This window comes from Hylaeus volcanicus, chromosome 5 (genome assembly GCF_026283585.1).
Source record: "Hylaeus volcanicus isolate JK05 chromosome 5, UHH_iyHylVolc1.0_haploid, whole genome shotgun sequence".
NCBI classification, from domain to species: Eukaryota; Metazoa; Arthropoda; class Insecta; order Hymenoptera; family Colletidae; genus Hylaeus; species Hylaeus volcanicus.
The window spans coordinates 28,325,798-28,341,685 of record NC_071980.1 but is presented as its reverse complement, the minus strand read 5'-3'; the positions used below and the strand labels follow the sequence as shown (position 1 = coordinate 28,341,685).

Below are 15,888 nucleotides of genomic sequence, written 5' to 3'. Positions count from 1 at the left end.
AGCAATAATCTTAACGAATATGTACCATCGAGTACAAGAATAGCGCTGACTATCGGTATCTCTTCTTTCGTGGCTTACTCGTTACATCAAATTACTAACGAACAAAAGATAAATCAGTACAGGCTCTCTCCATTTCTTACACATTTTTCGCGAAGACCAAAGAAACGATTTTCCTATACATTCGATTTTCAAGAAAATTTAAGAATCACGCCAACTGCTTACACCCTTAACCGACTATCCTAAAGGGACGCAATTTATTATCTTGTTAATCTTTCAAGGATTCTTTTCATGACGCACTTGAGTTTTTACTTGTGTCGATATACGATGTAGGAAAAAAAAAAAGAAACACGGTGTGTATCGACGTTTTCCTAGTCAATTGATAGATTTAATGATCGCAACGAGCAATGTAACGAATGCTAATACAAGTTTTTACTTTGTACGCGTCGTAATGTAACCACCGTATATGTACATTTAAGTCTAGTCATCGTCGGGAGGTAAAACGAATTTATCGATCATACGCGTTAGGGAACTTTGCTCAAACCTAGATTACGAATCATTGTATGTTTTCCTAGCTACATTGTGTTGCAGGGATGTATGATGGATTCCATAAATTGTATTTATGAATTCACGAAATACATAATTATTCTATGTCATAACGCTTAAAGGAAGAGCATAAACAGTTTCTTTTCTCCTTTACATTTTATTTTACACGAGCGCCGGCTTTGGGATGATTAAAATTTATCTAGTATAAATACAACGATGTTAAAAAAGAAATCGTTGTGTAATCATTTTTTTTCGGTCGGTCCCCCGATTATATTAGCAAAGAGAGCTCTTGTTTTTTCTTCTTTTCCAAGAGCGTCCGTCCAGTCTTTCTTATTTCTTGCAAAGAGGGGGACATTCAATTTATTGTATATAATTTGTCCAGATTTCGTAGATCGTAAAGATTCTCCAACTGCGGCCAATTCTTCCATCATCGAGATCCTTTGATTGATACGAGCCCACTGCCATATTCTCTCTAAACTTCTTGAGCCGTGCGTACTGGCGGCCAATTGTGCCCAGCATCCTTTCAACTTCTTTGCGAGTTTTTCCCTGCTTTTCTCACCGATGTATTTGCTATCCATAAAAGCATCCACGATGTGACTGCCTTTAGTGTCACTGAACAAGCTCGATAATTCCTCTCGATCGGTCTCCAACAGGGAATTAACGATTTTTATCGGTTTATTGAATTTGAGAATAGCCTGGACTGTTAAGCTCCCATGCAAGTTCACGCCGTACTTGGAATTATCTTGTTTGCGAAATTCTTCTAACTGTTCCTGTGTTTTCAGAGTTGCTATACATGCCGCGAGCAGATGGGTTTTCTCTTTTGCTTCGCAATGAAGTACTTTTGAAAGCTGGTTCACGAATGCACCCTGCTTGGTTTGTAGCCTTGAACAAGCATTTGCCAAGCTAGCTATAACTCCTGTGAATCCCTTATTCAGAATTTCTTCAAAACAGGTCAAAATTTCTTCAAATATCTTCTCAAAATCTTCCTTTACTGTACAGTGGTCCAACAGCCTTTGCACACTATAGTTTGTACTTTGAGTCAAGGACAGTTGTTTCAAGTTACCAGAAAAGAATTGTTCATAAATTGTATACAGAGATTTGGATTCTGCTACTGCTATACAAGCTTCTAATAATCTAGTAGAACATTCTGCTTCAAAAATGTTGGATAACTGCTGGTCCTTCCCAGGTTTAAAACAATCACTAGTAACTCTTTTGATATACATTTCCATAGTCTCTGGATATATATCTTTCAGAGAATGTAAAATACTTTGCAACAATCCAGATGTAAGTTCATCTTGACCAAACTCCATAAACTGAGGCCATTTGTATAATCTATTACAGGTTTGCAATAGTAAGTCCTTATATTCTTGTATCACTGGTCGCCTAGGAACAATCACAGATTTTTTCTTCTCACTGTGATCCTGTTTGTTGATCAATCCACCAAGACATTCGATTACAGTCCTCAAAAGATGATTCGCGTATGTGTCAAACACAAACTCTTCTATGTTATTTATAAAGTATCTGCTTAGTTTCAGTACAATATCATTGTAAGCTTTGATTTCAGATTCCTTAACCTCTATAACAGCATCTGTGCTTTCCTCTGGAGATGGTTTTGCTGTGATATCTTCATTTCCTCTGTCCGCACAGGTTGTTACAATTCTTTGTAAAACATGGCTAGCGAATCTATCGCTGCTGAGTGGTCGTAAGGAGGAGCCAAAAGCGTCGACTAATCTCTCAATCGTTTCCAAGTTCGCATATTTTAAAAACGAGTCCAGTATCCTCGAGCCAACCTGATTTTGAGCATACTCGATCTCGTGACCAACAGTTTGTTCGTACACGTTATTTACGAATATTAACTTTTCTTCGGGGGAAAAATCGCCTTTAATCAGCTCCAAAATACGTATCATGTACTGATAAGTGTCAGAATCAACGTGAGATCCATGATTCCTTTGCCTGGCGAATTTCTTCGCCATCTGCATTTGAGAACGTTTTTTCTTTCGTTTCTTACCTCTCTCATCACTGCCATGCTCGTTAGCCATTGCTTAAGGTAAATATTTCATCAACAATTGAACGAACGTACAAACACCACACGTATCATAGTGAACATAACCTCCTTACTTCGGTACACGCGTGTACTGCGTAATAATAGTTACTATACTGGCGCCATCGGTGGGAAAACCGTCAAGTTTGTTCTCACTACAAACTTGGGCGTTTCCCCGCCGATGGCGCCACTAAAAAGAACAATTCGCCATCTAGCAGCAACAACAGGAACTACTTACACTACGAGCTTCGGTGTTTTGCCACCGATGGCGCCACTATTTTTAAACTACCGCCATCTAGTAGCAATAGTAGGAACTACCTTCATTACAAACTTGGACGTTTTCCCACGGATGGCGCCACTATTAAAGGCAAAAAATTTTAAATAAAACAATTTGAAAAAGTGAACAATTCGACATATTAACACATGCACTTACTCAGGGAACGCTGTAGATCGTATCCACCTTGAAGTAAAAATAGGAACAGGCATCCCATGCGATGTAAATGTTGCTCTACGTTCTGCGTTTATATTACATCTCGTTTATTTTGTACCTTACGATTTTTTTCCTTTATTTTACACACTCGAATTAATCTACATAAATCTTCGTACGGCGTATTGTAAATTCGACGAGTCTTGTATCAGCGCGTTTCTTCGTGTCTCAACAAGAAAGAAAACTCTGCAATGGACGTAATAATAGCGGAGAAACGTGGAAGAGAGAAGGACTTCCGGAATTGCAATTCTTTGGAACTCACTAGCCGTTTGTCGCGTCGCAGGTTCGGCTCGGATCTCTTGCAATCGTGTTTCAACAAATAATCACGGGAAAGTCTTAATTCGCACAAACGGATGTTCTATTATAGTTAATTAAAGGCCCCTTCGACTGCTATCACAAATAGAGAAAAGAGCACACGTTCAACTAAAGTAGCTCTCATCGAGAATAATAAATTTCTTCCTTACCTATTACGAGTTGTATATATATATATATATGTATAGAGGATCGTTGTTTCTTTCTGGATTGACATTGACAGTATTCTTGGATCTACGAATCGGTAGCAAGTCCTTAAACATCTGGTGTAACGTTCGCGTGAATCCACGGCGATCACTCGAAAACGTTCTCGAACAAATAGAATTTGCGATCTGTCTCTGTACTGAAATCCGTTACAGGTACCTTCAAACACCAATAAGTTCTTCGTACGAATGCACTAGGTCGTATTCGACGAGTTTCACTCGATCCCTTTCATCGAAGGTGACGCATCGACTCGTTTCTTCGTCGAATCGTTTACTTCAATTCATGCTAATCGTTCAATTGTACCTAAACATTCGTCAAGAGTTCGTTTGTACGCCAGAACGCGCAGAATTTGTACGACAGCGTGCGGCAAAGTTTCTGAATAGTTGGAACGAAGACGTTCATTTCTAGAACGCGAAAATTTTTTTCGTTAACGAAGCGACGCGACGTCAAACAGCCCCGTATTCCTCGCTGGACGGTGACTCGTCGCTGGGAGGAGGCCTAGGAGGTCTCGGAGGTCTTGGGGGTCTGTGATGATGCACGACGGGAGCTGGCCTCCTCGGAGGTGGCGGAGGATGAGTCCCGTAGGAGGTGTCGTCCCCTTCCTCGCTACTAGGCGACGGGGACGGTGCTCTGTCTTCTTGTTCTTGCAGTAGCTGTCGAAACTCTTGTATGGACTCGTTCAGGGACCACAGTTGGGAAAGCAGAGAGAGATCCAGCTGTCGAAGACCAAACTGCGAAACAATAGATGAGAAATATTCTTATTTTCGGTGACGACTCATCGATGGAATGGTATCTGCTGCTCGAACGAGCGTCGTATACAATGTATGCTCCATCCGAGCGGACACGTTCACTTTTACCAAGCGGTTGCCAAGGTAAATGTTGTTTCGTGATTTACGAACTGAAACGACGTATTTCCAAGCAAGTAGCGACTCGATTCACCGGTCGTGGGAATGAAGGAAGAAGGAGTTACATAGGAGGCGCAAAATGAGAATGGAAATGAGAGGTGTCGGCGTGCAGAGAAGGAAGGTGAAGAAGACGAAGAGGAAAGATGGAGCGGAGGTAGAAGGAACGAAGGTGAAAGAGAGCGGTCACAAAAACGGAGGTGAAGGGAGGGGAGGAGAGTCACGCCTGAGGGAATGCAGCGTGGGAGCGGCTGTGCCAGTTCGCTTCGTGTCTGGATTGACTATTAAACTATTAGCCTAACTTCTAACTATGTGTTTCTGACGCCAATTAATATTTCACGTGTCCTATATCCAATTCCATACATCATTGTTTCTACGCGTACGGATAAAAGCGTCGATACATTTAACGTATACTAAAGATATGCATATTTACAAAGTATAGATAAAAGACTATTTAAAGAAAGTGTCTGACTAAGTGAAACGTTTTCAAAACGCTTGATAAGTAGATTGTAGTGTATAGTAGTAGTGTAGCTAACGCCGGAGGTTTGAAAATAACAGAAATCGAAGCGACTGAAATTGCGCAACATTTTCTGGGACATCCGATGCGTAAAAGGTGGGGCATTTGAATGGGAACACCTGAATGTCTCCGTTATTTACGGTCGTATGAAAAACATCTTTGGACAAAGTTCCACTGTTTTAAGGAGAACATACGAACATATTTTTCCAGGTCATTTGTTTCGAGACTTCGGGGTGCTTTTTTAAACGGAGACCAACCTACTATCTTTATATAAATACGTGCATCGTTCTCGTTTCGTGTTAGGTATTATATCGTTTAAGTCCACCGAAGAGAACCGTTGGTCGAAGGCTCTGGTTTCAATAAAGCCATGCTTGCACGGACCAACAATACCTTCAATTTGTTAAACGAGATAAGTGGTACGTGTAACCTCCGCGAGGATGCTGGTATATGCGTTTAGTTTCACGGCTATTTTAAATACTCGAAGAAAAGAGGAGTAAGAGTCCGACATAACGGTCAAAATGGCACCAGTCATTTCGCGGGAGAGCGTGTCCTCTCCGTCGTTCCTTCCGCGTATTATCCCACGCTACGAATACATATTCATCGTGATCTGCAGTTTACCCACGCACTAATGTGGCCCCAAGGTAACGGATCGGATTGACGGAACCAAGCCGAGGAAATCGTGGAACGGGAGACGCGACGACCGCACGCATGCGAGGAATTTCGATTTTTCAGAAAAAGCGCGGCGAGCGTTAGCAAGGCCACCCGGTCGATTTAGCGAATTCGATCGTCAAAACGACCGGATTCCCGTTAAGATACGATCGCCGATAACCGGATTATATCGCTCTTTCGTTCGTAAAAACTCGTAAATCCGTGGAATTTTCCTATCAGCTGGTAAACACGGTTTTACGCGACCAGGGATGACTAACGGTGTCTGCCACGGTCGACACTTCCGCGACAGAATATTCATACCTCGTCGGTCTATTTATCAAACATACCGAGAACGATTTTAAAAATACTCGTGAACGTTGGACAGGGAAAACGAAATTGATTCGCGTGCGAGATATAACTTCTCGCGGGCATAAACTAACGCTATCGCGAAAGGTGTTAAAATTGCAGAAATTCAACAAGTCGATCGTTGTATCTGATAAAAGATATCAGGTTACTCGCACGCGCTGCAAATACTTCCAATTTCGGAGCTTCTTCGCCGCGAGGAAGTTTTACTTTTCTTTTCCAACGTTAGTGTCGTGGACGATCGAAAGCGTTTTACGTAACATAAAGAGAAAATTGTTGTTTCCACCGCGAGCGATCGTGTCGCAATCCGCGAGCCGCTGGATTCCGCAGAAAATGTAATCGTTTTCTGATATAGACCAACGTATAGGTCCCGGCTAGACGAGGCGAGTCAATAAACTGTGAACAATCACCATTTCTCTCCTCAGTATAGCCAGTTGAGTGTCCAAAGTGGTGAGCTGCCTGGCAGGTGGCGATGGCCTGGACGACGATTGCATCGCCGCTTTACCGCCTCTTTGAGCTTTGCTGGAGGATCTAGCAGGGGGTGGCGGTGGCTCGCAACCCTCTCGTCCACCGCTCAAATTGAATCCACTGAGGCTTCTTGGCAATGGTGGCAGACCTTGCAGGGAAGACATCGCGATCCTCTCTTGTAAACTGCAACGGACCAAATATGCGTTCGATCGTTAAAATATATTCGTGACTGATTTTTTAAAATTTGGTGGGAGAAATGTACAGTGGTTCTTTGCTCCGTTTGCTTCGCGTATCACTCGAACGAATAAAAATCGATAAAAACCCGATGAAATCGGCCGAAAATCGGAAGAGCGTTTAGGGTGTTGTTCACTGGTCTCCATCGAGGAAGAGTGTTGATTCGTTGGGAATCGATGTTGGCCCCGAGCCAAGAGACGCGCAGCTCCGACGAACCGTAGGTCGATCTCCCGCTAATAATCCCACAACGGCGTCAATGCTCGGTTATTCTCCCTCGACACATGATACTTGGCGGAACCGCGATAAAACGAGCAAGTCTACAAACCAGCCGATGATTTTTCCGCGTCAAAGGCACTTTTCTCGCGTCGGGCTGACAAACGAAGTAGGTTAGGAGGTAAGGCAAATTAAAACCGCGACGATACGATCCATACAACGTAAAAGAAAATTGTACAACGCATCCGGTATCCCACATTACTTTTTTCTTCTTTCGCGTGTGTTTTGACACGTAATTAAATCGTTACGGCGAAAACGTACGGGCCGAGTCGAATGCATCTCGTGTAACGCGAGAAAGTCGTGCATCGAACCGCTTGGATCGTTACATTCAGACATCAATCTCATAATAGGTTTACAACCGACCGCGAAGTTCGCCCCGCAGTGGTATCACGGTTCTTCGATAATTAATGCGTTAGCACCGACACGTTCCGCTGACCTACGAAACACTATATCGACGATTAACAACGCTTGTAAACTGTACACCGCGGGAAGAAACAGACTTGCAGTTTCATCCATCCTCTCGCAACGAGTCGTGCGACTCGATCGTTTCGATCAAGAGAAATGTTGGATCAACGCTTATTTTCGTTGAAATAGAAACGCGAAGTATAATCACGATTTACAGTCAGTCTCGCAAGTATTCGTACCCTCTATGTATTTACAAGTATGTTATTGATAATGAAAAATTTATTTGGAAATCTTAAACCCATCATTTAATTCAGACAAGATTCTATAGTAGACATAGGGGATACGAATACTTCTGACTGTATATTTATATCAAGGGTCTTTTTTGCTGTAGAGCTTGGTGAAGATCGATGCATTGTAAGATGATAAAAATCACGCTTACTCTTATTACTATTCGAATGCCATAGAGAACACCAGATATCCCTCTGATGCAAAATATGAACAATTTTTGATACGATTAAAAGTCTACTAGTAAAAGCTAGTCGACAATTAAAGCTAGATTTTGTCCGTGAAAGGCAGAGTTTCTTAAACGCGAACTCATCATTCCCATCCGATCGTCGAGTTACCTCAGTATATTAAGATCGCCGGCTTTCTTGTTTTCGCAGTGATCGAGTCCGTTGACTCGATCCTCGTCGACAGCGTCCCCGTCGTCCCCCGACAGCGTGATCTGCGTGGACGAATAGTGGACACCAGCATCCAGCCAATCTTGCCGATGAATGTTGTCATTCTCGTTCTCGGCCGCGTTCTGGTTGCCCTCGTCGTCGTTCGATGCGGCTTTACGCTCTGTTTCGTCGATAACGACCACGGTGGCACGGTCAACGCTCGAAACGAACTTGCTGTTTTCATTCACGCTCGCTTCCTCCCCGCCGGAAGCCTCCCCCCCGCTCCTCTTCCCAACGTCCCGATTTTTCGCCAAACACGATCTCTGCGTGGGCGTCGGTCGCGGATCGTTCTTCCCGCCCTTTTCCGCGCCTTTCTCCGTGCACGTTCTCGACCTATCGATCCTCGATTCCACGGCTGGAGGCACGTCGCCGAAAGACACGTTCAACCTGGGCTGAATCGCGGGTTTCGTCACCGATTCGAACCGTTCCTGAACGATCGCCTCGATCCTCGTCTCCGTGGACGTTTCGTCTCGTTCGTTCGTCTCTTTGCCATTCTCGTCGCTGCTCAACGCGGCGAAGGATCGATGACCCGAATTGCCGTTCTGTTCTTTGGATTCACGATAATCTCCGGAATCGTCGAGCTTCCGCGAACCCTTGTCCTCCGCGAGATTCTCGCGACTCCTCGTCAAACCGTGGACAACGGCGTCCGACGCGGCGGACGAGCATTTCTCGCCGAGTTCCGCGGAATTTCGTTCCTGATCGGCGCGGTGTCGCCTTTCCCGCGGATTTCCACGTCGATCGTCCTCGTCTTCGTTCCTTTCACTCGCGTTGCGAGCCGTTCTGCGATCCCTGTCGACGACTCGAGCGTCGTCGTTGGTTTCGTTGCCGATCTCCTTGGCCAGGGGCTCCTTGATCGACTCGTAGACGACCGTGCGACCGCCACCGACTTGGGACACCTGTTGCTGACCGGGTTGTTCCTGATCGGATCTCCAGGGTTTAGTGTTGGGCGGTGGTGGTGCCTGTCTAGTGGGACAGGGCGGCCTTGGGGATCTTTTAAGGGCCTCTGCGACCACCTGCCTGCTGGGTCGAGGCGGCACGGGCGGCGGGTGAGGTCTCTGCGTTGCTGCCAACTGCATTTTTACCTCTAGCTACGCTAACGCGAGCATTCCGTGCCTTCTTTTTTTTTTTTTTTTTATCTAAACGCGATTCGTATCGAGGTCATCCGCGATAACAGTAATCGATAGTCATCTCATCGTTCCTGTTCCGGCGGCAACGAGCATATCGTACGCAACCACTGTCTATTTAAACGCGCGACGATTCATCGTTGAGTCAGATGCCCAAATAGAAATGTTTTTCCGCGGTAGCTCGATCGACGTGGATCGTTTTCACGTCGCCTCTGGGGGACTCAGCGTGGAAAAGAAACGCTAGGCAGGTGAACCGGGCAGGAACCAGTCCCTCGACGTAACTCCTCTGTTTTCTTCTGCGCTGGAATTTTACCCATTCAGCTCCCTCCGCGCGAAATACGTCCAAGTCTAGATGAAACTTTCGAACTACTACCGGAAGGTAAACCACTGTTGGTTCGTTACTCGTTCGATAAGATATGTAATGTGTATTAGAAGATTACATTGCGGATTGCGCGGACGGAAGCTTATCTCGACGACCGTTCAATGGAATAAACTTTTCCATTCGTTACGCACCATTGGAGTAAATTGCTTCTCATTTCCGTTCTCTATCGTAATCCTCTTCGTTTTCTTCTTTCAAAAACACCAGAATCACACCAACGACACTCCAATTGTCACCGTCCCGCTTTCGACAACTTCGAACCGGTGCAGAAGCTTTCGACGCACGATGCTCGCGTTTCGGAGGGCGGGAGAGACGAATTTTTTCGAAGAAGCTCGAGGAACGCACACGGAATGTCGCACGTCGGATCGACCAGAGGATTTCGACGAAACTTGGAGGATGAAATCGTCGATCCCGCTTCTATCCTCGATCCTCGTTTTCCTTTCCCTTCGAGCTTGGGTACCCGCTGTTCGACCGCGGTAGCGTGTCCTCCTCCTAGCTTCTCTCTCTGTTGCCCGCTGAACGGACCGCCGCGAACTGACTTCGCGATCCCACAAACATCCTTCGCGTTCGAGGAACCACGTGACTGGCTCGAGCTCGAGTTCGAGTTCTCGGGGCATCAGGTAGGCAGTAGACGTGGTACGTCGAGAGCCTTTGTGCCTACCAGTGATGGGATCGAACGGCGTACAGGTACATGCCGTATCTCGACCAGGTGAAACCATTACGAATAGGAGTGTTGTTGCATCTTTTTGGAATTTATATGCACGTAGAAAATGAACCGAGACGATCATCTCATTGTAAACTCGAGTAAACATTAGTAGATCTCGGAGTACTCGTCACGAGGATTTAATTCTTCATATGTTGGCAACCAAACTTTGTATTGCAAGATGGAACGAGACTTTTTCATTCGTATTGGTACCAGGAACCTACCTTGAAAGGTCTCGCATTCTTGGTGTGTCGAGACACGTGACTTTTCAGTTCCAAAAGATTCTCTATTTTGATTCGACGGGAAATGTTTGACCATCTTACGAGTAGTATCGAAGTCCTAAGTGTCGGATTCGATTCCAATTTCAGTTGGACTTGGTCCCATCGCTAGTGCCTACCTCCGCGGGTGCTGTACGTGTGCACGATTGCATGCGATTGTGTGCGAGGGAGTGAGAGGGACGCGGAGAAGGTGGGACGGTCGAGATAGAGTGGTATGGATAACGAGAGAGCCCAACTAACGATAAGAACGAGATAGAGGATCGAGGGAGGGAACGAAGAAACGTGCAGTTATAGTGCAAGAGAGACAGGGAGTGTACACCTAGAGGATGGATGATCATGCTTCGTGACGTAGCCCTGGACGTTGGAGGTTTGAAGTTTACTCGCTTGTTTTATATATTTTGCAATTATTTAAGTATGTTTTCGCATAGACCATTCGTAATTTTTCTCATTTAATCCTCGATTCATGGTAACCTTTTGGTCTTACTCGAAATTAATCATTGCCGAGGGATTACGTTAATAGATTTTGCGAGATAAATGTCAGCAAAATAGAAATTAATCAATATCGAAATTATTACAAAACTGTCCGTAAACATTGCAAATAAATTGTTGGACTTACGTGCATCTCTAGCCCTCGTATATGTGTTCGTGTGCGCGCGAGTGCGGTTGTTTATGCGTATGCGGTAGAAAGAGACACGGGCGAGAAGTGGGGGGACAGAAAAGAGTGTAAAAAGCAGGAGGAGAGTGATCGAACTGGTGTGCGTACGCGATTACGCGCAATGAGTGAGAGAGACGAAAGATGAGGCCACGTATAGCGAGTGAATGAGAATAATGATACAAGCGAGAGAGGATGAGTAAGCTGTGGCGTAGAGAGTGGAACGGACCGATGGAAATGTTAAGTCGACGGAAAGGGGAAAGAAGGAGTTACCGTGAATCGCGTGAAGCACTGCATGGTACTTTGGCACTTATGGTACTTTGCGATTCATGGCACTCGCTGGACGCAGGAACGAAAATATGCGACTTTGTCGCGTTCTGATCTCGGCGGCCGAGGAAGAGGGTCGAGAAAAACTTGGCGAAGAAGTCGAAGGCGCGAAGGTGTTGCGAGCGGTAATTTTCTTTCAATTTTTCATGTTTTTCAAGATGAAATTGGTTGCATTATGTTTGTTCATTCGTTCCTTGGAGATATTTATAGCAGTCCTGCAGATTGAGACACATTGTTCGGTGAAAGGCAAAATTAAAATTCGCGTAGTGGAGGGTTCACGTGGTTTGTTTTTGGTTCAGCTGGCCACAAGATACCGTAAGTGTGCAGCGCTTGTAATATCGTGCTCAGGATCGTCGTGATACCACGTGAGAGAATAACCCACGGAGGGACCAGAACACGGAAGAAAAAGGAGAAAGAAGTTGCCGGTAGGAACGAGAAGGAGAAAAAGGGAAGGGGCCCATTAGGTCTCTCCTTGCTTCGCGAAGGTCCGTTCCCTGCTCCCGAACCCGCGCAAACCACCCAGAACCCCGCTGAAACCCGTATCGTTTTCCTTGACACGTATAACATGCAACAATACCTGATGCAATTCTAATAAAAACGATTTTATTTACTGATTTTATTTACTGATTTTATTTACTGATTTTCATTCTAATTTAACTCGACATTTTGTACCTTCGTTGCTCCCATGGGAAAACGTGTGATCCACATTTATGACAACTGTGTAACGTAAGTTTCTTCACGGGGTTAGCAATTAAGGATTAATTATAATTTTATAAAAGTAGTCGGAACTCCGCTATCTCGTAATACGTGGATTGCGTGCATTGTCTATTCCAACCTTTCCCAAACGGTTTCCTGGGACTCGAATAAGTGTAGCACGAAAGCTTGCAATTATTTATATCGTTCTAGTAAAAATTATAGTATACATTGTTCTGGAATACATGAAATGAAATCCCATTTGAAACTTTTAACAACTTAGACTGTTTCGGAGTCACTTAGACTCCTTTTGATGATCTTATGGTGGACGTGCTTCTGATATTTCGAGGCTAGAATGCAACACCTTGTATAAGGTTACGACAGAAACGTATGCATTTATTGTAATTAAATTCTTATCTCCTCTTTCCAGTAAAAGTTCACTCACGCTGCACGAGTGATACCATAACGCAGATATGTATAAATTATCACGGTTCACCGACGTTACACGATTATCTGCGTACATTTAAATTTTCTTCACACTCTATTTCCAGTCGTAGACAAGAGCAACTCGTTCTACTTTCACCCTAATTCTTCCGTACGAAGCGCGGATTAACATCTTTGCATTGTGGTACACCGAGGGGAACAAAATCTTAATTTACTCGTTTACATGATTGACCCAAGGAATCGTTACCGAATACTCGATACGAACAAATATCTTGTCTTCTGTACGTTAAACTGGTTTACATGTAGTTGAATAAATCTGAAAATACTCGATTCCTTTTGGTTTTAAAATTATGTTGCTTTTATTCCTGATGTTATCTTTTAACCCAGACGGATACCAGAGGAACGGTTCCGTTCTGGTGCGTGGCAGGCGAAATTCGATTGCGTTAAATAACATCTTCCCTGCCGCAGGAAGTAAATTCGCTGAATACGCGGGGAGGTGTGAATCGAGTGGCGTTGAATAACGCATTTCTGTCTCAGGTGCGTAGTTACCTCCTGGCACACGACAGCAAAGGTCGGGAGTACTTTTTAGTAAAGATAGATGGTTCGGAACGGTTTCTCGAAAAATCTAGCTACGCCACTGCCGTTCACGGTATCGTGCACCGCGCGACGAGCAAAACTGTCGAGGCGGACTATTATGTAAGCGTGCGATGCGGGGAATCACACCGACGCGTCGCGTCGGCGTCGCCGAGTTGCAATACGGTGCAAATTGGCTGCCTTTCGATACAGTTCGGTCGCACCTTGCAATTTCGCCCGGAGTTCCTCTGATCGCTCGCGCGCACCTGTGTGCATCTGCATAGTGGCCTAGTTGCATAGGATCAGTGCATTTATGGAGATTCAACGAGATTGCCCAACAACAACAACTGGAAAGCCGATAATGCCATTTTTCTAACCCAGTCTTAACCCAAACCTAACTAAAGGACACGGTCGAATCGTTCGAACGGAGAACGTATCGCAAATATTGGGGATTAATTCACAGGTGTTGTCGAGGGGTTTCGAAATCGTCCACGATCTATGGGGAAGATTAATCGTAAGCTTTTGTTTTGTAGCCGAGAAAGGTTCTACGATCGGTTTCAAACGAGTTTCGTAAAGTATACCGAAGTCGTACGAGTGGGACAGGGTAAACAGTTGGGGAGAATTAAAGGGGCGCGCGCAAACACCTCCGCCTTAGTCCTTCTTTCATTTACGTGGTAAAGTTAGAAATGACTCGACAGAATGGCTCCAACAGCGCGACATTCGTTCTCGATTGCTCCTACTAAATATATCCTAAGAGAGATATACCGTAAACCTGAAAGAAGAAGTTTGTTAAAAAATCAAAGGAATCCATACTTCGATATTCAGATATGCCCGAGGATACTCGAGAACCACAGAAAATAAGAAAAGATCGCAAGGACCAACATCTTCAAGATCTAACCTCGAGTCTAGGATAGAAAAAAAACCGCGTGGGGACGGAAAGGACGCGTCCTTGCGCATCGCCGGTGCAAAACAATGCGTACGGAGCGAAGCTTTCACCGAAACGACGGAAGCTAATCAGATTCGAATGAATTATCTCGTAGCGCAGAATGCAAGCGTTACCTGATTATTCGTTGCGTGCTGACACCTGCGGGACCGTCGAGAAACCAGCTACTCCTTGAACTTCCATTCTTGACGACACATCGGGCATAGATGACTGGTTTGCTGGGAATGCAGCCACTTCATGATGCAGTGTATGTGGAAGCAATGCGAACATTGGCCCCAAACTGGAACAGCATCGAGTCGTGGATTTTACGAGAGAAAACGTTAGTTCGGTTTCGGTCGACCTAGTCAGCACACGCGCACCCTTGTGCTTTGTTCGACGACTGACAACCGGCGTTTGCAGCGTTTACATTGACACGCGCCAGTACGCGCGCGTGAGAACACGGTCGTGTCGTGTCGTGTCGTGTCGTGGGTCGAGGGATCCGTTTCGTTTAGGACACCGATCGATATTAACCCCCGCAACTGCGCAGACATTGCCGCGGTATTTTATGAATGGTTCCGCTCTCGCGATAACAATGGGGCATTGAAATTATTTTGAAAGAGCTTCAATAACATCGGAGCGACGTATGGACGCGATATCGCGTTAAACATGCAATGTTAGGAAGCTATAAATGTTATATGCAGAATGCGATAGAAGGGCTACGTTTGGAGCACGTAATTAGACGAGGGAGGAAAATCTAAGTGGAAAAGTTTTAAGCTATTTCTCGATCTAAGCTCTCCTTTGTTTGTTATGAATTTTTTAAGTTGACCAAACTGGAGTAACAACTAAGTTTTAACTATAGATCGAACGAAATGATGTCTTACACTCGACGTGAGTTGCGGTGTACTTTGATTATTTAAAGATTAAAGAATATCGATGATTCAATACAAGAAACAATTGTACATACCCAAAGGACAATCGTCTCCAGGAATTTTGCAATCCGGACAACTTGCGTCAAAGGGCATCCTGCATATACCGCAATTGTCATCGTTCGCTATCCATCGCCAGGTGGCGACTCCGGTCCAACCTGAAAAAATATTTATACATGTCAATTAACCTACACGAACTGTATTTTAAACGCACTAATGTATTCAAACGTAATTAAACAACGTAACAGTAAACGTGACGTCTGAAATTCCTTTTCGTTCTCAATTGTATCGTACAGTAAACGTAAATAACATACGACATAACCGAATGTCACAAGTTCGAACTGTTACTTACTTTTTATCGTGACTTTCATTTTGAATTTGTTGCAGTGTAGTAGAATATCGTGTACAGCGTTAGATGGAGCACTTTTGAAAAGTTTTACACTAATTCTTAACAAATTGCTGAGAAACGAATGTTTTGGAGCCTCAAAATAGACAGCGTGCGATCCAAACGTCTAATTGAATACTGTTGAATACGATTCCCGATTGTACATGGCGCGCCATCTTGCGGCATTCGCGCCATGTTTGCATAATACCGAGAGCCAATCAGATTCATTGCCGCGAAATAATATTGGAAACAAGATCAAAAAGTTGTGGGATAAATATAAGGGTGTAATGCTACAATTATACTGTCTGATTTACGTCATTCGCAATAATTGATCGAATTACTCGACGAAGAAATACCTAACTTCAA

At 44.5% G+C, this 15,888-nt stretch overlaps 2 protein-coding genes across 5 annotated transcripts; both read right to left on the bottom strand.

The window, feature by feature from the left end:
- Nucleotides 1-26: 26 nt before the first annotated feature.
- On the bottom strand, nt 27-2,697 carry LOC128877656 (nucleolar protein 9). The gene has a single exon (XM_054125162.1). The coding sequence runs from the start codon at nt 2,580-2,582 to the stop codon at nt 786-788; it is 1,797 nt and encodes a 598-aa protein (XP_053981137.1). The 5' UTR covers nt 2,583-2,697; the 3' UTR covers nt 27-785.
- Nucleotides 2,698-3,100: 403 nt separating this feature from the next.
- LOC128877657 (anaphase-promoting complex subunit 11-like) lies at nt 3,101-15,683 on the bottom strand. Of its 4 annotated transcripts, none has more exons than XM_054125165.1 (4): nt 15,490-15,681; nt 15,176-15,295; nt 14,349-14,512; nt 6,530-6,668 (listed from the first exon to the last, which is right to left on the bottom strand). In XM_054125165.1, the coding sequence occupies exons 1-3, from the start codon at nt 15,506-15,508 to the stop codon at nt 14,397-14,399; spliced, it is 255 nt and encodes an 84-aa protein (XP_053981140.1). In that variant the 5' UTR covers nt 15,509-15,681; the 3' UTR covers nt 6,530-6,668; nt 14,349-14,396. The 4 variants fall into 4 exon arrangements, with proteins under 4 accessions (XP_053981139.1, XP_053981138.1, XP_053981140.1 ...); XM_054125167.1 differs by lacking the exon at nt 6,530-6,668 and adding an exon at nt 10,640-14,061 and having other exon boundaries at nt 15,490-15,683; XM_054125164.1 differs by lacking the exons at nt 15,176-15,295; nt 15,490-15,681 and adding an exon at nt 3,101-4,318 and having other exon boundaries at nt 6,428-6,668; nt 14,349-14,491.
- Between the last annotated feature and the right edge of the window lie 205 nt (nt 15,684-15,888).